The sequence below is a fragment of the Oncorhynchus masou genome, chromosome 1 (assembly GCF_036934945.1).
Source record: "Oncorhynchus masou masou isolate Uvic2021 chromosome 1, UVic_Omas_1.1, whole genome shotgun sequence".
Classification (NCBI taxonomy): domain Eukaryota; kingdom Metazoa; phylum Chordata; class Actinopteri; order Salmoniformes; family Salmonidae; genus Oncorhynchus; species Oncorhynchus masou.
Genome location: NC_088212.1, coordinates 72,416,317 through 72,440,208, shown reverse-complemented (window position 1 = coordinate 72,440,208; position 23,892 = coordinate 72,416,317). Strand labels below are relative to the sequence as shown.

General features: G+C 43.1%; 1 protein-coding gene across 4 annotated transcripts in view; it reads left to right on the top strand.

Annotated features, from left to right (window-relative positions):
- Positions 1 to 13,872: 13,872 nt before the first annotated feature.
- The window catches only part of LOC135550115 (spondin-1-like), a 134,186-nt gene continuing 124,166 nt past the window's right edge, over positions 13,873 to 23,892 (top strand). For all 4 annotated transcript variants that reach the window (XM_064980645.1, XM_064980628.1, XM_064980636.1 and 1 more), the window contains exons 1-2: positions 13,873 to 14,581; positions 15,228 to 15,334. In XM_064980645.1, coding sequence (XP_064836717.1) covers positions 14,347 to 14,581; positions 15,228 to 15,334 — 342 coding nt within the window. In that variant the 5' untranslated portion in view covers positions 13,873 to 14,346. The remainder of the gene's footprint in view (positions 14,582 to 15,227; positions 15,335 to 23,892) is intronic.

The following is a 23,892-nucleotide window of genomic DNA, read 5'->3' as shown; positions in this document are numbered from 1 at the left end:
GATGATGACTTAAAAGTAACCCAACTTCATTCTCTGCATGTCTGCAATATTGTACAAAAATAGTGCAATAGCACAATCCAGGTGTAGACTTTGCTGTGAAATGCTTACTTAGATGCCTTTTCCCAACAATACAGAGTTAAAAAAGACAAACATTTACAAAATAAAAAAAAATTATACAGCAACACAATGTCAATATGTTTGTGTTTTGTGTGTGTGTGTTGTGCTGAGGCAGTGCCCCCCAAAAAGGGGGGTCAATGCAAATAGTCTGTGTAGCCATTTTATAAACTGTTCAGCAGTCTTATGGCTTTGGGGTAGAAGCTGTTCAGGAGACTTTTGGTCCCAGACTTGGTGCTCTGGTACTGCTTGCCGTGTGGTAGCAGAGAGAACAGTCCATGTCTTGGATGGCTGGAGTTTTAGAAAATTTGACACTGCCTGGTATAGAGGTCCTGGATGGCAGGGAGCTCAGCCCCAGTGATGTCCTATGCCATATACACTACCCTCTGTAGCACCTTACGGTTGGATGCCAAGCAGTTGCTATACCAAGCAGTGATGCAGCCAGTCAAGATGCTCTCAATGGTGTATCTGGGGGCTTTTTGAGGATCTGAGATTTTTTGCCTGCTGAGGGGGAAGAGGCGTTGTCATGTCCTATTCACAACTGTGTTTGTGTGTTTGGACCATGATACTGTGGATCCTAAGTGATGTGGTCACCGAGGAACTTGAAGCTCTCAAACCGCTCCACTTCAGCCCCGTCGATGTGAATGGGGGTGTGCTCGGCTCTCCGTTTCCTGTAGTCCACGATCAGCTCTTTTGTCTTGCTGATGCTATTGTCCAGGCACCACACTACCAGGTCTCTGACCTCCTCCCTCTCCTCGTCGGTGATCAGGCCTAAATCCATTGCATTGTCGGCACACCTAATGATGGGGAAGTAGTATTTACTGATGACCAGAAACAGTGAACACAATTTCAAACACTTCTCTTCTGATAAAAACAAAGTTGTTGTAACTAGGGGGCAGTATTTGCATTTTTGGATAAAAAACGTTCCCGTTTTAAACGGGATATTTTGTCACGACAAGATGCTCGACTATGCATATAATTGACAGCTTTGGATAGAAAACATTCTGACGTTTCCAAAACTGCAAAGCGTATCGAACACTTATCAGTGAATTTTGTATTGATTGATAACATTTACACTGGGTGTACAAAACATTAAGGCCAACTTCCTAATATTAATTTGCCCTCAGAACAGCCTCAATTCGTCAGGGCATAGATCCTACAAGGTTCCACAGGGATGCTGGTTCATGTTGACTCCAAATGCTTGCCACAGTTGTGTCAAGTTGGCTGGATGTCCTTTGGGTGGTGGACCATTATTGATAAAAACAGGAAACTGTTGACCATTGAAAAACCCAGCAGCATTGCAGTTTTTCACACAAACCTGGCACCTACTACCATACCCCGTTCAAAGCCACTTAAATATTTAGTCTTTCCCATTCACCCTCTGAATAGCACACATGTACAGTCTCAATTGTCTCAAGGCTTAAAAATCCTTATTTAATCTGTCTCCTGCTCTTCATCTACACTGATTGAAGTGGATTTAACAAGTGACATCAATCATGGATCATGTCTTTCACTTGGATTCCCCTGGTCAGTCTATGTCATGGAAAGAGCAGTCCATAATGTTTTGTACACTCAGTGTATGTTTAACTCTTGGAACTCCCCATCCCGGATCCGGGATCGTGACTAAAGCCTCAGGCTCATTAGCATAACGCAACCTTAACGATTTCTGAAAATCGCAAATAAAATGAAAATAATGCGTCTGCTCTCAAGCTTAGCCTTTTCTTAACAACACTGTCATCTCAGATTTTCAAAATATGCTTTTGAAACATAGAAATTGACTAATTTGTGTAAGAGTATGCAAAGCTAGCATAGCATTTTGAGTAGCATTTAGCACGCAACATTTTCACAAAAACCAGATAACCAAATAAATAAAATCATTTACCTTTGAAGAGCTTCTGATGTTTTCAATGAGGAGACTCTCAGTTACATACCAAATGCGCAGTTTTTCCTGAAAGCGTCTGTGTGTAGGAGAAATCGTTCCGTTTTCTACATTGCATCTGGCTACCAAACAAACCAAAAATTCAGTCACCTACAACGTAAAACTTTTTCCGAATTAACTACATAATATCGACGAAACATGGCAAACGTTGTTTGTAATAAATCCTCAAGGTGTTTTTTCACATATCTCTTCATTGATATATCGTTCGTGGAAGCTTGCTTTCCTCTCTGAATCGCATGGAAAAATACTGGCAGCTGACTTTGCGCACCAATTTCGGCGCAGGACACCGGGCGGACACCTGGTAAATGTGGTCTCTTATGGTCAATCTTCCAATGATCTGCCTACAAATACATCACAATGCTGCAGACACCTTGGGGAAACGACAGAAAGGGTTGACTCACTCCTCTTGCATTCACAGCCATATAAGGAGACAATGGAAAACAGAGCCTCAAAAATCCTGCTCATTTCCTGGATGCCGTCTCGTCTTGGTTTTGCCTGAAGCTCACGTTCTAGGGCACGCACAGAAAATATCTTGGTAGTTCTGGACACGTCAGAGTGTTTTCTTTCGAAAGCTACCAATTATATGCATAGTCGAGCATCTTTTTGTGACAAAATATTGCGCTTAAAACGGGCACGTTTTTTTATCCAATAATGAAATAGCGCCCCCATAGATGTAAGAGGTTAAAGTTTTGCACAAGGTGGTCCAAAATGTGGTCAGGTACAAAGGCAAGGACATTATCAGAAGTTCTGTAATTGTATTTGGGCATTTCATTGTTGCTGATCTGCTTTAGATACGCTTCAACACAGATCCCAAAATTGCTTGACGCCATTTAGAAACTGTAAACCCTTGGTGAGGCAAGATCAGAGGCATCCCCCAAGGGTAGGTGCTAGGACCCATTGTGTTCCTTTTACATGTACCCACTTGGCCAGATCTTTTGACAGTGCATTTTTAATTTCCATTGCTATGCACACAACTTGTATTACTTGTATTATTATTATTTAAGCTGGATCCTGGCTAGACCCTTTTTGCAGCAAAATCAAAAACAAGTCATGTTATTCTTTTCAATTGCTAGCCTGCTGTGTGTCAAGGAAGGTTACACCAGAGTGTGTGTGTCAGAGAGGTTAGAGAAGTGCATATGTTAATGTGACATTCACACAGAAGCACACAGTCTCCCTTGACCTTTCTAAACCCTGGGCCTCATGTCTACAACAGTGTTTCTAAAGGTTATAAACAAAACTGGAACAAGCAGCCACTCATATTATGTTACAAACTGATAAAGCAACATCTTGGGTAAAATTAAGGAAAGGCTCATAGCTATTTTGAACACAACCTTTGCAATGTGTTCAGGTTATATGAGTCAGCTGATTTGTCCTATGAAAATGTAATCTGGATTGGTACGAACAATGTTAAAATAATATTTGTCTTTTAGATATAACAATTATTTTTTCAATTCTGGCCTTGTCTTAGAAAGCAGGAGATTTAAATAGTGAAAATATTTCACCATTGCTTCTGCTCTGAAAAAGTTTTGACAATGTGTTACAAATGATTATGAAGTCATCTGTAAAGCTACAGTTAGCAAATGTGTGACGGGTAATGGATTTGAAATGGAAGTCTCATCCTGTGGAAGACAAATGTTGCTTCCTCCAAGGCTATGACTGATTGCATTTTGAGAAGCAACATTAGACATGTGCCAACACCAGGGTTAGGCTGAAATCTATTTCAATTCCTGTTAATTCAGGAAGTACACATACATTCCTATTTTAATTATCTTCAATGCTTTTCAATTAGGAACATTTCTAATTGGATCTTGGTATATTTTCTGAATTGAGTGGAATTTAAAGTGAATTGACCCCAACCCTGTCCAACACACACATTCTACCTCCCACACAGACCCAGACACAGACCCAGACACAGACCCAGACACAGACCCAGACACAGACCCAGACACAGACCCAGACACAGACCCAGACACAGACCCAGGCACAGACCCAGACACAGACCCAGACACAGACCCAGACACAGACTCAGACACACACACACACACACACACACACACACACACACACACACACACAAACCTATTCCCCCTTAGTTCCTTTCTAGCTGTCAAACTGGTAAACAGTGCTTGAAGCTGTCAGTTCAGAATGTGTGTATCAGTCTGTATCGATCCATGTCTTCATGTTGTCGCATTCTATCCAACAGAGTGCAGTTCAAGGGCCTATAATGGTGGTTTACATCCGTGCTGAGCAGAGCTGAGTGCTATGTCTGTCTAAATAGCCCAGTCTGATTCCTCTTATCGGCCCCTTTTGTTCAGATAAGTCCTACTCAGGTTGACGTGTGGAGCAGATGGGTGTCTGGGGGAACTAAAAGAGAGCTTAGCCAGAGCTACAGGTGTAGAATCTTAATTTGATTACCCTGTCGCAGGGGTAATCAAATTATAATCCACACATTAATTTACATTTCCTGTTTCTGCAGGATTATTTTCCTGATGTAGCAAAATGGCTCAAATTAAGATCCTACATCTGTTTTTACAACTACGCTGAATGCAGGGAATTGGCATTAAAGGTAAAAAAATGTCTGGTACTAGAAAAATAAAGCAGGATCAAACCTGCTACTTATGTCAAGGCTGTCAAACAGATTCCTACAATCCACTCACTGTCTTGGATAAAACTTGGTTTAGCCAGCCACTTCATCACTGCCCAAAACTCTCCTTCTCATTTCTCTTTCTTAGCACACGTTGACTGACCCTGGCTGCATCTGTGGCGGGGGCTCAATAGCTTCTGACAGGGTGTATGATTTCCTCAGAGCCACTCAGATACGCCCGAGCCTCTCCGGAGCGGGGGGACAGGACCCAATGAGTGACGCCTCAGCTGCTTCCCGTACCTGGGGATGTGGGTCCCCCTACTCCCCTCCCCCTGTTCACCTCCGTCCACCCAACTGACTCTAATCACTTCTGAAGGACCCCATACGCTACCAGCCCTTGAGTGCACACGTTTCACTCAGGCATTTAGATGGACATCAAAACGCATTACTTCAGAAATCATGTGTGTGTGTGTGTGTGTGTGTGTGTGTGTGTGTGTGTGTGTGTGTGTGTGTGTGTGTGTGTGTGTGTGTGTGTGTGTGTGTGTCTGTGTGTGTGTGTGTGTGTGTGTGTGTGCGTGCGTGCGTGCGTGCGTGAGTGCGTGCGTGTGTGTGTGGACATGAAGACATTAGCTCTGTCTGCCGAATCCGAGGAACCCGTACAGTTCCTGAGTGGCAGAAAACAGAAGGTCTGTTATGTGTTTATCCTACCAGGGTTATTGAGTACAGCCTGTAGGGAGGTCAGGTAAAAGTAGGCTATAGTTATGATTAAAACATCCTATTGTATCAATCTCTATTTTCATCAATCTTCTGCCTATCTGTCTGTCTGCTGGCATTTATGTCTAGATTGACATTATTCAGGTTTAGAAAAATAGATACAGTATATTCCTTCTAAAACATATGTCCATAAGTTTCCAAAAGTCACATTTACATAGATTGTCTTGGGGTTTATAGCTACATTTCCCCAAAGTGATGCAGTTAGTTGTCATACACTCTCTCCCTTCCTCTCTCCCTGTCCATCATTCCTTTATCCTCTAAATGAGGTTGAAATGCTGCATGGCTCCTCAGGTCCAGAGCTAACGTTGGGTAAATGTGGCCCTAATGACTTCACAGCGGTGATCTCAACACTTTAATGAGAGAGATCTCCTTCTCCACCATGATCAAATGAGTCTAATTTAGTTTTCCCTCTTGACCTCTATTTCTCCCCGCAAACAACAAAGCACAGGGGGGTTGTTCAAAGTCCCACAGAGAGAGACATTGGAAATCAAAGAGAAAAGAGAGAGGGAAGGGAAAGATGCAGAGATAAAGATCAACTTTAATCAGATTAGAACTTCATTGAAGATAGAAACTTTTCATCTTGACAACATTATCTACATTAAGATAGAAATGTTTCATTGTGACAACATTATCTACATTAAGATAGAAACATTTCATAGTGGCAACATTATCTACATTAAAAGAGAAACATTTAGTAATGGCGAAATTATCTACATTAAGATAGAAACGTTTCATAGTGGCAACATTGTAACGGTTTTCATGTGGTGAAAGAGAGTCGGACCAAAATGCAGCGTGTACATTGCGATCCATGTTTAATGAACAAAACGTAACACGAATGTAAATACAAAACTACAAAACAAAGAACGTAACGAAAACCGACTCAGCCTATACTAGTGTAAACTAACACAGATACAGGAACAAGGACACTAAGGACAATCACCCACGAAACACAAAGAATATGGCTGCCTAAATATGGTTCCCAGCTCGGGACTGAGGGGCAGCTCGGGACAGAGGGGCAGCTCGGGACAGAGGGGCAGCTCGGGACAGAGGGGCAGCTCGGGACTGAGGGGCAGCTCGGGACTGAGGGGCAGCTCGGGACTGAGGGGCAGCTCGGGACAGAGGGGCAGCTCGGGACAGAGGGGCAGCTCGGGACAGGGGCAGCTCAGCACTGAGGGGAAGCTCTGGACTGAGAGGAAGCCCAGCACTGAGAGGAAGCCCAGCACTGAGAGGGAGCTCAGCCAGGTAGTTGGATCCGGCAGATCCTGGCTGGTTGACGGTTCTGGCAGATCCTGGCTGACTGGCAGATCTGGAAGAGTCTGGTTGACTGGCGGATCTGGAAGAGTCTGGTTGACTGGCGGATCTGGAAGAGTCTGGCTGAATGGCGGATCTGGAAGAGTCTGGCTGACTGGCGGATCTGGAAGAGTCTGGCTGACTGGCGGATCTGGAAGAGTCTGGCTGACTGGCGGATCTGGAAGAGTCTGGCTGACTGGCAGATCTGAAAGAGTCTGGCTGACTGGCGGATCTGGAGGAGTCTGGCTGACTGGCAGATCTGGCTGCTCCATGCTGACTGGCGGCTCTGGCTGCTCCAAGTAGACTGACAGCTCTGGCGGCTTCTTGCAGACTGACAGCTCTGGCTGCTCCATGCAGACTGGCAGCTCCATGCAGACTGACAGCTCCTTGCAGACTGACAGCTCCTTGCAGACTGACAGCTCCTTGTAGACTGGCAGCTCCTTGCAGACTGACAGCTCCATGCAGGCTGGCAGCTCCGGCTGCTCCATGCAGGCTGGCAGCTCCGGCTGCTCCATGCAGGCTGGCAGCTCTGGCTGCGCTGAACAGGCAAGAGCCTCCAGCAGCGCAGGAGAGGAGGAAGGCTCTGGCTGCGCTGAACAGGCGAGGCGCACAGTAGGTCTGATGCGTGGTGCTGGAACTGGTGGTACTGGGCCGAGGACACGCACAGGAAGCCTGGTGCGGGGAGCTGCCACCGGAAGGCTGGGGTGTGGAGGTGGTACTGGGTAGACCGGACCGTGCAGGCGCACTGGAGCTCTTGAGCACTGAGCCTGCCCAACCTTACCTGTCTCGATGCCCACTCTAGCCCGGCCGATACGAGGAGCTGGAATATACCGCACCGGGCTATGCACCCGCACTGGGGACACCGTGCGCACCACTGCATAACACAGTGCCTGCCCGGTCTCTCTAGCCCCCCGGTAAGCACAGGGTGTTTGCACAGGTCTCCTACCTGGCATAGCCCTACTCCCTGTGAGCCCCCGCCAAGAAATGTTTGGGGCTGACTCTCGGGCTTCCTAGCCAACCGTGTTCCCTCATATCGCCGGCTCCTCTCTCCGGCTGCCTCTGCTCTCCTCGCTGCCTCCACCTCTTCCCATGGAAGGTGATCCCTTCCCGCTAGGATCTCCTCCCATGTGTAGCAACCCTTGCCATCCAATATATCGTCCCATGTCCAATCCTCATTGCGCCGCTGTTGCTGCCTTTGCTGTTTCTCCTGTGCTGCTTGGTCCGTTTGTGGTGGGTGATTCTGTAACGGTTTTCATGCGGTGAAAGAGTATAGTATAGGCTAGTTTAGGCTAAATATGGTTCCCAATCAGAGACAACGATAATCACCTGACTCTGATTGAGAACCGCCTCAGGCAGCCATAGACTAACGCTAGACATCCCACAAAACCCCAAGACAAAAACACACCACAATAACCCATGTCACACCCTGGCCTGACCGAATAAATGAAGAATAAACATAATATATTTCGACCAGGGCGTGACAAACATTATCTACATTAAGCGCACATACACACATACAAACACGCACACACACACACACACATACACACATACAAACACACATACACGCACGCACATACAAACACACATACATGCACATACAAACACACATACAAACACGCATACACACACACACATACATGCACATACAAACACACATACACACATACAAACACACATACACGCACATACAAACACACATACATGCACATACAAACACACATACACGCACATACTGTACACGCACATACAGGAGCAAAATTGTGAGAGGATTAGCAAACACACGTACACACATGCAAACACACATACACACACATACAAACACACCTACACGCATACAAACTCACACATTCAAACACACATACACACATACATTCACATACAAACACACATACACATATACATACACACATACAAACACACATGCACGCACATACAAACACACATACATGCACATACAAACACACATACACACATACACACATACAAACACATATACATGATTAGAAACACACATACACACATACAAACACACACACACATACACACATACAAACACACGTTGACACATATAAGTACACATACAAACGTACACACATACACACACATACAGGCATACACTTAATGGGTTTAGATAACAACATAGTCATTAAACAGCAACTAAAATAACACATATGTCATACATATGGAGGTATATGTTTCCATAGACAGGCAACACAGTCAGTCCTGTCATTAATGAGCTGCTTGCTTCAGGAGTGGATACCATGGAGACCACTTCATAACCAACCCTGTGACCGCATTGTGACCACGGCGTCACCAGCTAGGAAAACACAACACGAGTGTCTGGATCGGAAGCAACCGCCTTGCGTGCCGGTGCAACCACATCCAGAGGCCACATGTGCATTCTCAGAATGATGTCATCTATAGTGAGGAAGGATTACCACCTCCTCCCTCTTCCTTTTTCCTCTTGTTCTCCCCACTCTTCATGTTGCACCTCTCCTCTCTCCCCATCCACTCTTGTTTTCCTCTCTCTCTTCATGGTGCACCTCTCCTCTCTCCCCAGCCTCTCGTTTTCCTCTCTCTTCATGTTGCACCTCTCCTCTCTCCCCATCCACTCTTGTTTTTCCTCTCTCTCTTCATGTTGCACCTCTCCTCTCTCCCCAGCCTCTCTCCTTTTCATCTCTCTCTCCATGTTGTGCCTCTCCTCTCTCCCCATCCTCTCTCATTTTCATCGCTCTCTCTATGTTGCACCTCTCCTCTCTCCTTTTCATCTCTATCCCCATTATCTCTTATTTTCTTTCCTTCTTCTCCCCCCAGCCCTGCAGCTTATGTTACTCAATCACCCTCTTCTCTTCTTTCCCCTGCTGCCCTCTCTCCTTTCCTTTTCCAATTATCTCCCTTTCCCTCTCTTTCCCTTTCCAATTAACAGCTGACCACCTCCCAGCCGTTCATCCCCATGAGATCTTGGTGAACTTTCATCTCTAGATGGAGGTGCATCTAACTGGAGGAGATTGAGCTTCCATCTGGCTATATGAGATCCACCCATGATGAGTTTTCAAAATCAGAACCTGCATGTTACTCCTCTTTCACAATTTTGCTCCCTTCTTCTCCGCCCTCCATCCCGATCGCCTTGCTCTTTTATTCCCTCTCTCCCTCGAACCATTTTCTCTTTATCTCCCTCTCACTCCCCTCCCCCTTCCAATCTTAGAGGAAAAGGGCAATCAAACTGTGTGCCATCAAACATTATGCTTATCCATCCATATCACTGAGTGGATTAGTTCCCAGTAAACAGAGGAAACAGACTTTAAGCAAAAATAAAATCAAATTACATCTGAATGATGAAGTTGAACCATTTCCTTCTGTTTTTACCACCCCTGCAACAGTCCCCTGGCTCCTAAAAATAAGCACAGCCTTTGCTGTAGGCTACCATTAACTAGAGACTCGAGGGAGGCTAAGGCAGGGTAAGGCAGTCTAACATATGTGTGGTTGCACTCCCCGCGTAAAAGCCCATATGTGATAATTACACACACAAACCTGTTGGATCATAAATAGTTTTATTACGCAAGTCTGCTGAGTCACTGCCGTGAGCTGGCGGGGAATGAATCAATTGGCTTCTCTGAAAAATAATAGATGTGATTGTGTTTGTTCACTTTCATATGCAAACATTGGGAAATGCTATGAGGAACACGTTCAGTGTGTTGTCTTTTCTATATGCAAAATGTATGTGTTGTAGTTCTAAGCTTTGGACAGGAAAAGTTAGACCTAGTGTCACGCCTTGATCATTGTATTTTGTGTTTTCGTTATATATTTATTCAGGCCAGGGTGTGACATGGGTTTATTGTGTTGTCGTATTGGGGTTTTTGTAGGCATTTGGGATTGTGGTTGATTAGGGGTGTGTTTAGTTTAGGTTTGGCTGCCTGAGGCGGTTCTCAATCAGAGTCAGGTGATTCTTGTTGTCTCTGATGGGGAACCGTATTTAGGTAGCCTGGGTTTCACTGTGTATTTCGTGGGTGATTGTTCCTGTCTCTGTGTAGTGTTCACCAGATAGGCTGTAATAGGTTTCACGTTCCGTTTGTTGTTTTTTTTGTATTTATTAGTTATTTCATGTATCGTTCCGTTTTTTTTCATTAAAGACATGAGTAACCACCACGCTGCATTTCGGTCCGACTCTCATTCAACAAACGAAGAACGCCGTTACACCTAGACCTACAGTCAGGTCCATAATTATTGGCACCCTTGACAAAGATGAGCAAAAAAAATACTGAGCTATGTTGCATGCATCTGTATTATTTTATACTACAATAATTGCTCAGAGAAAGTTATTTTGTTCAATAAGTCATATTAAACAAAAACAGGGATCAGAATGATTGGCACCCCTGTTTTCAGTACTCCAGTATCCTACCCTTGCGAGGATAACGCCACTGAGCCTTTTTCTAAAATGTTTTATGAGATTGGAGAACACATTGGGAGGGATCTTAGACCATTCCCCCATATGGAATATTTCCCGAACTTTGGATATTTTCAAACCATACGTTTCAATTGGGTTCAAGTCCAGAATCAAAATGTTGATTAATTGGTCAATTAATAATTTATTTGTGGATTTTGATGTGTGCTGATGTGCGTGGCCAATGATGTCTACTTTCATGTAATCTGAACAGTGCTATGGTCAGATGATATGAAAATAGACCTCTTTGGCCATGTGGGTTTGGCATTGAAAAACAGAAGCATACGCAGAACAGTACCTCATACCTACAGTAAAATATGGTGATGGATCTTTGATGTTATGGGGCTATTTTGCTTCCACTGGTCCTGGGGCCCATATTAAGGTCAACGGAAGCATTACATTTACCAAGTACCGGGACATTTTAGCCAAAAACCTGGTTGCCTCTAGGAGGCTGACACTTGGCCAGAAATGATTCTTCCAGCAAGACAATAACCCCAAGCACACTTTGTGGATTTTAAAGAAATTGTTAATTTTCTACTAAATCAAAAATTTGAAATGGGCATCTCAGTCTCCGAACTTTAACCCCACTGAAAACATGTGGTTTGAATTGAAGAGGGCAGTCCATAAGTGCAAATGATATCAAGGATCTGGAAAGATTCTATATGGAGGAATGGTCTACGATCCTTCCCAAAGTGTTCTCCAATCTCTCTCTTTTTTAATACTCAGTGTCATTATCATTGCAAGGGGAGGGTGCTAGAGTATTGAAAACAGGGATGCCAGTACATTTGACCCCTAAAACCTCTTTCTCTAAGCAATTGTATTATTATAAATTAATATAATGTCCCAATTTTAGCATATAATATAGCTCATCATTTGTATAATTGATTTGATAGTCTTTTTTCTAATCTTTATGACCTTTATCAAGGCTGCCAGTAAATATGGACCTGCCTGTAGCCTACATATAGGATCAAAGGCGAGATAAAGAAATATACGCCTTGCTTTAAATTGCCTTCTTCATAAATCTATAAACACAGCACTTTAAGTCTTGGAAAATGTGCATGACATGACCACAGACTATATGCAAACTATAAACGGACTCCTTAGTTTATAGTTTCCTTGTTGAGATAACTGAAGGCATTTTCTGTCAGTGTCAAACCTTCCCATCACAAACAAGAAGGAACAGAAGCAGAGACAAGCGTGCTGATAAAAAATAAAACGTTATTTTCAGCACAGTAAAAATCTGACTTCTATGCTTATCCCCTCGACGCTGCCTTTATCTGCAGTTTTATATCGTCTACTCTGTGGTTGCGTTGTAGGAGGACAAGAGGCGGATGAAAACGTTTCAACCCGAGCTGTGACCGCAGTGGAGGCTTCATGACACCTGCTGGTTTATTACCCAGCTATCACTGGCCTTCCCCGCTCTGCTTGCATCTTCTCCGCGGAGAGCACCGCGTCTCTCCGCATCCATTGGGCGGATCGGCAGGCTTCTACATATTCTCATCTTCCTCCTACGTATTCAATTGAAGACTGAAATAAACCGCGGGAGAGCTTTGAAACAATGTTACAGAAGATTAAGTAGCATATGTCTCGCAGGTTAGATCAATTATCAATGAAAACGTGTGATTGCACGAACACTTCCCGTTTATCGATTTGTAGCCTACATGTTTCTTGTTATACATCTGAGAAAACAACTCCCACAACTATTTCAAAGGGCTAATCGAAAATACGCAATTCTTTTGACTTTTTACCCTCCTGGAATATTGCTGTTGTTTCTTGTAAAACTCCATTAAGATGTATATAATCAATTATGTAATAGTAATCAAACATGATAATAAAGTGCTGATATAATGTATACATCATCACTAGCACACCCTGCTTCAGTCCCATGTTCAAGCAAGGCTATTTCTTTTCGTATTTCCAAGGGCTCCGAGGCATGGGAACTAGAGGGAGAGGCAGAGGGCATCAAAGAAACGGGGAAACAAGACTATACAGTACTTGAACAGAATGAGAGAGGCAGAGAATTTTAATTTAAAAGAAAATCATTTGAAAGCTGGATTACAGTATGCCTATACCATAGGATCTATTGACCTATATGGGAGATGGAAGTTCACTGAGGCCCCATGGGTATTGTGGGTGATACTGAGGAGAATGCATGACAGGGCATCATTACTTCATATTGCTGCTATAACAAAGACAGTGGGCCTATATCATTTCTGGTGTTGCTTTCCTGATTGTTTTTCAAGATCTGTTGTGGTCAATTATAGATTTCAGGCTAATGTAAATACTGTGACATGGACTGCCCCCAATTTGTGATCATTGTTGATTCATCATTGGAGACAGATTAAAACAATAGTTTATTGATTATTGTGACCATTCTCCTTCTCTGTCAGTGACCATTCTCTTTCAGTGGCATCAGCTGGACTGTTGGTGAAAGAAGCCAATATAAGGTGAAGAATGAAGTCCCTGGAAGCTCGTTCCACATTCCATGTGTTTAACTTCATTCCCCCTAAATGAAGGGTTTATCGGCCCTGTCGCTCTCTTTCAAACACGCACACGCACGCACACACACACAATACAGACTGTGCAGGAGGGGGGGGGCGTTTAGCATGCATTATTAATTACTATTTGAGCATCTGTCTGTGTCTGTGCGGTCGGCAACAGGGGGCTTGGGGGCGGGGGGTCCGCGGCTGAGCAAACACACAGGCAGGTTCCAGCTAGAATGTCAAACGCGTCCCTCCGTTACTGCAGCCATTGGTTGAAATGTCTGTTTCCAGTCTGTTGGCTAGGTGCATTTAGGTCGTTGGGCTCATAGCCTGCGTCCATGCCTTGGAGACAGCCGCGCTACGCGCTACACTGCTCCGCTATTTTCCCTGACCCTGTGTAGGCTCTCGCGCTCAGTTAAGCAAACACTAGACCCACTGATCATCAGACGCTCTTCAACAAATCAGTGTGCGATTCTGCGAGAGCGAGTGCACATCGTAAACTATTCTTTCTCTGCACTCTATATCTCTCCAGGATGGATTTACCTTGAGCGGAGACAGCTACCTCGTAAGCCGAGTGAGGGGAGTCTTATCAATTGTCAAGTTTCGTCTATTCCTGGAGTTTTGAGTGGTGAAGCAAGCGTTTTTTTCCTCCCTTGAGCCTCACTCGTTTTTCACCACCTTTGCTCGCATCAGCTGGAGCGAGAGCTGCAGCTTCACAATGGCAGGAGCGGGAATATTTCTGTGCATTCTGCTGTTACAGTGTTTTATCTCCACTGCGCTGTGCAACGCCGGATTCGCCTTCACGGAAGAGCCCTCGGAGAGAGCTGGGAAGTCAGACGGGTATTGTGGTCGGATATTACGGGCTCAGGGCACTCGGAAGGAAGGCTACAATGAGTTTCGGCTCCGAGTCGAGGGGGACCCAGAAAATTATCAGCCTGGGAGCACTTACAGAGGTAGTGTATTCCGTCCTATTGCGCGCACATTGTCTGACACACAATGGGACATTTTTTTGCCTACTCTATTTCTCTTTTGTGTTCAATTCATGTGAAGACGCAGTGTTGTGGTCATTTATAAGGAAGTGATAGCCTAGAAGCCAGAGCAGTGTTAGGACAAGTCAAACTCTCTTGTGGAAAGAGGAGTTGGACACAGACCAGAATGCCCTCATACTGTATCTTCATAGGCGTCTGTTTTTTGCTGAAATATTTGCAACTTGTGATGCTCTGACTTAATTTTTGATGACTCCACCTGCGAACTCATTGGTCATTATAGTTAACATTTTGATTCATTAGTCTAACAAAAGTCCCATTTGGCTCAATCACTCATCACGTCACAGTTTTATTCGAACACATTGTCTCAGGGAAGCTATTGTATATCAATACAGTAATGATAATGACACGAATAATGACAGCAATTGCCAGTTGTGTCAGCAAGTGAAAGCTCATTTCCCTTCTGATTGATATAGCCTATAAAGATCTCATTCCTATGAGGAACGAATCCAGGAGGGTTAGTGCTTTTAGATTTTGCAAACCTTTATTAAACCTATCAATATGTTCCCCATCAGTTTGCTTTCTTCACTGACTGTGTGTTTGTGATCCCCAGTGACTCTGTATGCATCCAGTCCTGCTTACTTCAGAGGTTTCACCCTCATCGCTCTGAGGGAGGGCAGGGAAGGAGACAAAGAAGAGGACTATGCTGGCAATTTCCAGGTAAGACAACAAGGAGATTTGCAATTATATGTCATTCAAATTATACAAAATTAAAATGTAGATATTACAACACGCATCTTTTATTTTCTTCTAAATGACCTTCAGTTATTCGGGTGAAAGTAGCTTTCTTTTAGATGTAGTCAGTCATTAGAAGCTAGCAGATTCATTACTTACTGTACCAACAACGGCTGCAAATTACTATAAAACTACATCACGTTTTGAAGTTCACCATCCTTGCTTTGTCTATCATGAATCTAGAAAATACGTTTTGTAGGTCAGATTGCAGTATTTTTTATTCATAGCACAAACGTTTGTTAGAACATTTCTCAGACTGGCTATCACCAGGTCGAGACCAGAATGTCCAGGCAAGTGCTGGGGGGTTGTCTAGTAACATGGGCCTTCAGAGGGAGACAACGTCTTCATAGCGGTCAAAACAGCTAGCCGACTGCTAAAATGTCTATGAAAAAATAAGATTTCAGCTAATAGAGAGAAGTATCTAACAAAATAACTACATTAAGGCATTCACTAATCATAAAATATTTACATTTAATAGAAATGTGGGTACATTTGTGGACATAATTCCTACTTACTCAACCTTTAATAAGTTTATCCACAGTGTTAGTCAATGACATTTTAAATATACTGTATTTCAAGTTTGCAGTGTACATTTTTATACCCTATTCAGATTATGGAGTCAGTCAGCCAGTCAGTCACTGGGGGAAAAGCAGTCCCAGCGAATAGGGAGTGTATTGATGCAGTCATGTGATATACAGGTGCAAGGATATCCTCTCTCCCAGAGCAGAGCAGAGCCAACACACTTAACCACACCTGGCAGAACACTTACATCAACACCATACGCTGCCTCTGGACACCCGTCTCCTGCACGCTGCTGTGCCGGCTCTCACCCAGTCCGCTGTGTGTGTGTGTTTGAGAGCGAGAACTCCCAACATAATCTGTCCCCTCTCAGACCCCTCCTGCCAGAGTCGTTCTGTTTCACGCATCATCTTGGAGGAAGCGCGATTACTCTCATCTTGTTTCCTCTAATACCTCTATTTACGGCCCCGTGTGTGTGTGTGTGTGTGTGTGAGAAAAAGAGAGTCTGTGTGAAAATGGAAAAAGGAGCCTTGTGCCAGTCAGGGGGAGCCCAGGTGTGTGAAATTTGGCAATGCATGCATGTACGGTGTGCACATGCACACACAAATCTGGCCAGGTTCCGTGCGAAGATCGTTCCCAGCCCTCACAGACTGCTCCAACTGGACTGGAAAAGGGAGGGAGCGAGAGAGGTAGAAGGAGGGATGGGGGAAGTGTTTTCACACTTAGATGTCAGGGGATATTGTAGGACATGTCCCCAGCTCTGATGAAGCCCTCCGGGTTCTAGCATGGTGAGACATGAGCTGGGGGAGACAGAGCTTTCAGGCCAAGAACACACAGCAGGTGAATTGGCCAATAAGATGTTGTGTATAGGTTTGATAACCAGATTGCTGGGCCAGAGGACTGATACTCCTCCCTTACAAACACTATTTTAAACAAACAATGTTATGAAGCCATTTGTTAAACTAGTCACGCACAACCTGACTGAAATCTTTGATTGAAATGAATAAATCAATGAATACTTAGCTCCTATAATGCTTCAGGAAAAAAAATCTTCTGACAAGGTGGAACTTCTGCAATATATATTATATTTATGACCTTTATATAAATCATTTGTGCACCTTGTAACAACTGTAAATGTACTAACTTTCAATTTGTAATAACTTGTCAAAAAAACAATTTTGGTAATACCCCCGGTACATTTTATAATTTGCCGATAAACATAATAAAATGTTGAACGGTAAACATAATATTTTTTAACGCTAAATGTAATAAGTTATTCCATTAACCGGTAGTTATTACATTAACTGGTTGTTAACAACTTTTTTCATGAATAATGTAATAACTTCAACCAATCACGTAATGACCAACCAATTATTTTTTATGTAGTACTTCAGTCAATTTGATGCACATACAGTACCAGCACCCACTGCCAATTACAACACTAACAACCTCATGCACATCATACAGGAATACTCATACATAGACACACCCACAAGCACACATTGAAATGTAGTCACACACACACATGCACACACACACTGATCAAAAAATATCTGAATGAATCTGTAGGCTCTGGTATTAAACATGTCATCTGCAATATTTCCCTGCAAACAATAATGAATCGTTAGGTCACAAAATGGTTGCTTAAAGTCGCCAGGATGTTGTGTCATGGTCCCCTGGAGTTTTTTTTCTAGTTTCCAGTTGGTCCCGGGGATTTTCTTGGGACATTGTGTCATGGTCCCCTGAAGATTTTTTCTAGTTCCCAGTTTGACCCGGGAACGTCCAAAAAGACGTTGTGTCATGGTCCCCTGGAGGTTTTGTCTAGTTCCTGGTTTGTCTCGAGGATGACTTCGGGACATTGTGTCTGGTACTCGGATTGTCTCGAGGACGATTTCGGGACGTTGTGTCATGGTCTCCTGGAGGTTTTGTCTAGTGATCCATTATAGCTCTTTGTCCTTTGGCAATGCTAGTCACACACACACACACACACACACACACACACACACACACACACACACACACACACACACACACACACACACACACACACACACACACACACACACACACACACACACACACACACACACACCTTACATATTTTACACACATTGTGTATGTTTATTCATACAGTAATTATTATTATTATTTATATACATGTTCTCACCTGGGATTTAAACTCACAAATTCTTTGTTCACTGCATCACAATCTTCCTTCAATGCCACCATGTCTGTGTCATTGACTGATTTCAAATGTAATCCTATTCCTACACTTTATACTTCAACGTAACTGTTAAAAATACACTCAAGAAAAACTATTGTGTTTTTTGAGTCAGTTTTAAACAGAATAATATGCCCCACCAACATCAGACAACTTTACTTAAAACTCAAACTGAAATAAGTAAATTAAATCAATGAGAGAATCTTTGGAGGTATTTAAAAAAAATCTTACCTCATTTGCACACAATGTATATAGAATTTCAAATGTAAAAAAAATAATTATACTGTATTATTGACTGTATGTATGTTTATTCCATGTGTAACTTTGTGTGGTTGTATCTGTCGAATTGCTTTGCTTTATCTTGGCCAGGTCGCAGTTGTAAATGAGAACTTGTTCTCAACTAGCCGACCTGGTTAAATAAAGGTGAAATAAAAATACCTGATAACTACATGGCATGCGTTTGCTAAGTGCAGAGATTTATTCTAAGTAATATATATGTAAGGGACTTATAAAATTCTACAGACTTTGTGGCACAGCAGAAAGATCAGCAAGTCCCAAATCTAGAGGTTGTGAGTTTAAATCCCAGGTGGGGTCATATTGAAAAGTCAGTACTGAAGTTATCATGTCAAATGTAATCACATTGTCATTTATGAAAGATTTCTACACTGTTTTAGCTGAACAGCTTACCACTAACCTTAAAACACCCATAACATTTCATTACTTTACTTATAACGGTTTGGGACACCTAGGACAATCACGTGACAAATGCCTCCAAGAACGTCCAGGGTAGCTTCAGAGCACCATGACACAACATCCCAAGAACGTCCTAAAAACGTCCTCGGGGAAGACCCGGGGCCAACTGGGAACTACACAAAACCTTCAGGGGACCATAACACAATATCCCAAGAACGTAGTAAAAACGTACTTGGTGATGTCCCCAGGACAAACCGGGAACTAGACAATACTTCCAGGGGACCATGACAGAACCCCCCAAGAACATCCTAAAAACGTGCGGGGATGCCCTGGGACCAATTGTTTTTGAAAAAGGTCACTCAGAGAACTTTCCCTTGGGACATCACATAACGTCCTAAGCACTACTAAAATTAACATCCTGAAAAGGTCATAAAAATGTCCTGACATGTCTCTCTGTGATGTCCTGGGAACTTACAGGAAACTAGACAAAGGTCTCCCAGAAAATGTTCCCTTGGGACCATCACGCAACGTTCTTAGAACGTTCTCAGAACATCAGAGCAATAACATCACAGCGAAACCCTTAGTGGACATAATGGGAAAGCTGCCGAATGTCTTTTAGGACATCCCATGTTTGCTGGGCTACTACTGTTCAACTTTCATCTTAACAAATGCATGTACTCTATGTGCATGTATTTTGTTTTTTTCTGTTTGTAGTGTGGAGATTCATAAATTCAGCCCATCATAATATACGATTGTTTTATTCCATACTCCAAACAACGTACAGTTGAAGTCGGAAGTTTACATTCACCTTAGCCAAATACAATTAAACTCAGTTTTTCACAATTCCTGACATTTAATCCTAGTAAAAATTCCCTCTCTTAAATCAGTTAAGATCACCACTTTATTTTAAGAATGTGACATGTCAGAATAATAGCAGAGAGAATTATTTATTTCAGCTTTTATTTCTTTCATCACATTGCCAGTGGGTCAGAAGTGTACATACACTCAATTAGTATTTAGTAGCATTTCCTTTAAATTGTTTAACTTTGGTCAAATGTTTCGGGTAGCCTTCCACAAGCTTCCCACAATAAGTTGGGTGAATTTTGGCCCATTCCTCCTGACAGAGCTGGTGTAACGGAGTCAGGTTTGTAGGCCTCCTTGCTTGCACTTGCTTTTTCAGTTCTGCCCACAAATATTCTATAGGATTGAGGTCAGGGCTTTGTGATGGCCACTCCAATACCGGTTGTCCTTATGCCATTTTGCAACAACTTTGGAAGTATGCTTGGAGTCATTGTCCATTTGGAAGACCCATTTGCGACCAAACTTTAACTTCCTGACTGATGTCTTGAGATTTTGCTTCAATATATCCACATAATTTTCCTACCCCATCATGCCATCTATTTTGTGAAGTGCACCAGTGCCTCCTGCAGCAATGCACCCCCACAACATGATGCTACCACCCCTGTGCTTCACGGTTGGGATGGTGTCTTTGGCTTACAAGCCTCCCCCTTTTCCTCCAAACATAATGATGGTCATTATGGGCAAACAGTTCTATTTTTATTTCATGAGACCAGAGGACATTTCTCTAAAAAGTATGATCTTTGTCCCCATGTGCAGTTGCAGACCGTAGACTGGCTTTTTTATGGCGGTTTTGGAGCAGTGCCTTTCAGGTTATGTCGATATAGGACTCGTTTCACTGTGGATATAGATACCTTTGTACGTGTTTCCTCCAGCATCTTCAAAGGGTCCTTTGCTGTTGTTCTGGGATTGATTTGCACTTTTCAAACCAAAGTACGTTCATCTATAGGAGACAGAACGCATCCCCTTCCTGAGCGGTATGACGGCTGTGTGGTCCCATGGTGTTTATACTTGCGTACTATTGTTTGTAGAGGTAGTGGTACATGGTAGCTTCAGGCGTTTGGAAATTGCTCCCAAGGATGAACCAGACTTGTGGAGGTCTACAATTCTTTTCTGAGGTCTTGGCTGATTTTCTTTTGATTTTCCCATGATGTCAAGCAAAGATGCACTGAGTTTGAAGGTAGGCCTTGAAAAACAACCACAGGTACACCCCCAATTGACTCAAATTATGTCAATTAGCCTATCAGAAGCTTCTAAGGCCATGACATCATTTCCCAAGCTTTTTAAAGGCACAGTCAACTTAGTGTATGTTAACTTCTGACTCACTTGAATTGTGATACAGCGAATTATAAGTGAAATCATCTGTATGTAAACAATTGTTGGAAACATTACTTGTGTCATGCACAAAGTAGATGTCCTAACCGACTTGCCAAAATTATAGTTTGTTAACAAGAAATGTGTAGAGTGGATGAAAAACAAGTTTTAATGACTCCAACATATGTGTATGTAAACTTCAGACTTCCATCTGTATATAGCCTGTAAGCATGGTTTACAGAACCACTTTTGATACACTGCACCACACATTTCACCTCCTCACAGATAGTTTTCAAGGTCACAGTACAGTTGAGAAAGACTGGTGTCTAACCTAGGTCTCCTGCAGGCCACAATACTGTGTTAACCTGCTAATCTTCAATGTAGGCATTAGCGCAGGGACAAATCTTAGCTTGCACAAATGTTTAGGTCTCAGACAAGGTTAATTACACCTGCATCACTTTTCAGTTGCTATCCCCTACTGCCTTGTTGGCCATGAGTAAGGCACTGCTACGGGCAAGGGCAAGACTGACCATGTTCTGCTCCAAGCCTTTTCTCTGTTTGGTGTAATAGGGTTGGGTACGGTGACAACAAAAATACATGTCTCCATTATACAATAGGCTTTTATTTTGAAATAAAATGTTCCATGTTCCTTGTGTATTATTTTGTGCCTATGTATTCGTGTGAGTGTGTGTATGCATATGTGTGTTTGTAATACAAGTTTAGTCTGTATGTGTGGATATATACCAGTATGTGTGTTTTGGCAAAACCGAAGGTGGTATACATCTGCATCAATAACACCTTTATGAAATAATTCATAACCCCTTCATGAATGTTGCAGTATCATTCATCAACCTTCATAGCGCATTAAACATCAGTCAGATGTAATCTTCACAACAAAAGTAATGTTTTCATTACAGTATTATAGTAGAAATATCTGTTTGGATTGAGCTTGATGGTTGCTGGTGCTGCTGACTGGGTTAGTTCTGCACAGCACAAGACTTTGATAGTCTCTGCTGAGCTGAAGCCAAGGTGTTAGCTTGTGGAGCTAATGCAAGTCTTCAGGTTTCAGGCAAGTTTTCTCATCATGTTAACTTGACACCATTTGCCCTGGTGGCATCCAAATCTACCATCCAGATTTGAAATCGTATAAATACTTTGAGCGTTTGCTTGAGCCTGCCTGGAGTGCCAGATTGATGGGTTTTTGCACTTTTAGGACTATTCAATGTCCATCAAAACAAGGGAAGTAATACATGAAGACACTGATGTTGGGATGTTATTACGTCATCAGTTGACATTATTATGTTTTTCGACCTTTGAAAAGAAGAGTGCAGTTAGTTCAACACATTTCCATTCACTGGTTAAGTGATAAAGGATTAGTGGAAAAGGGCAATATCAAACCTCATCAATGTGAAGGAAACAGGAGGCTGAGGGAATGCCTCTGTCTCTGATCCATCCCATCCAACTCCTGCCAAATACCTCGCTGTGAGACTCTCAGCAGTCAAGTCAATCGTCCCCTGCACCTTTTGCTTACCGACTTATCTCCCCTTTTCACCTCCCAAACTTGCTTCTCTGTTTGCACACCAGTCTTGTCTCCCTGTATTTTCACCATCCTCCTTTAGGGGAATATTATTCACTCTTCCACTCAACCTCACTCCTTACCACCTGCCCGAGGTAGTATACAATGATCCAATCAGCAAGGGGTGAATGTATGTGTACAAGCCGGACCTCATAAATGAGAGCCTGTGGTTGGGTTTAAGAGCAGCCATAACTAGCAGAACTGGTAGCAGACTCTTGTGAACCTGTTGGTTTCTTTCCCTTTCCACATAAAGCTGAATGTTTTACAGTTGACCGTTTCTTGTGTTGAGGCGAGTTTTACAGTATAGCACTTCAGTTACTCACAGTTACTACTATGTCATGACCGAGCGCACAACCCTCAAAGAATGGAGGAAGGAAGGAAAAAAGAGGGTGTTTTTATCATTTGTTCCCTCTCCTGCCACATCTCATTACCCTCTTTGCTGCTGTACGGTTTTTATGTTCGGCTGTTTTGTTTTTCCCTGCCATTGATCTCATGCTGTTGTTATTTAGTACCAGCCTTGAGGTTTCTTCTTATTCGAGGCGAGGGGGGTGGGTGAGGGGTTTGGTGGGTGGGTTAGTGGGCGCAGCACGGCGTGACAGAGCATCGTAAATGGCAGAGGGTGAAAAAGGGAAGCGCTGTATCATCCAGTCAGCTCCAATCACTCAGCTCTACACACACTGACAGCGCTGCTATATTTGCTGTGGGATACGAGGGGTAAACTGAAATATCTACTGTGGGATACGAGGGTTAAACTGAAATATCTGCTGTGGTGATACGATGGGTAAACGGAAATATCTGCTGTGGGATACGAGGGTTAAACTGAAATATCTACTGTGGGATACGAGGGTTAAACTGAAATATCTGCTGTGGTGATACGAGGGGTAAACGGAAATATCAGCTGTGGGGTACAAGGGTTAAAGTGAAATATCTGCTGTGGGATACGAGGGGTAAACTGAAATATCTGCTGTGGGATACGAGGGCTAAAGTGAAATATCTGCTGTGGGATACGAGGGGTAAAGTGAAATATCTGCTGCGGTGATACGAGGGGTAAACTGAAATATCTGCTGTGGTGATACGAGGGGTAAACTGAAATATCTGCTGTGGTGATACTAGGGGTAAACTGTAATATCTGCTGTGGTGATACGAGGGGTAAACTGTAATATCTGCTGTGGTGATACTAGGGGTAAACTGTAATATCTGCTGAGGTGATACTAGGGGTAAACTGTAATATCTGCTGTGGTGATACTAGAGGTAAACTGTAATATCTGCTGCGGTGATACGAGGGGTAAACTGTAATATCTG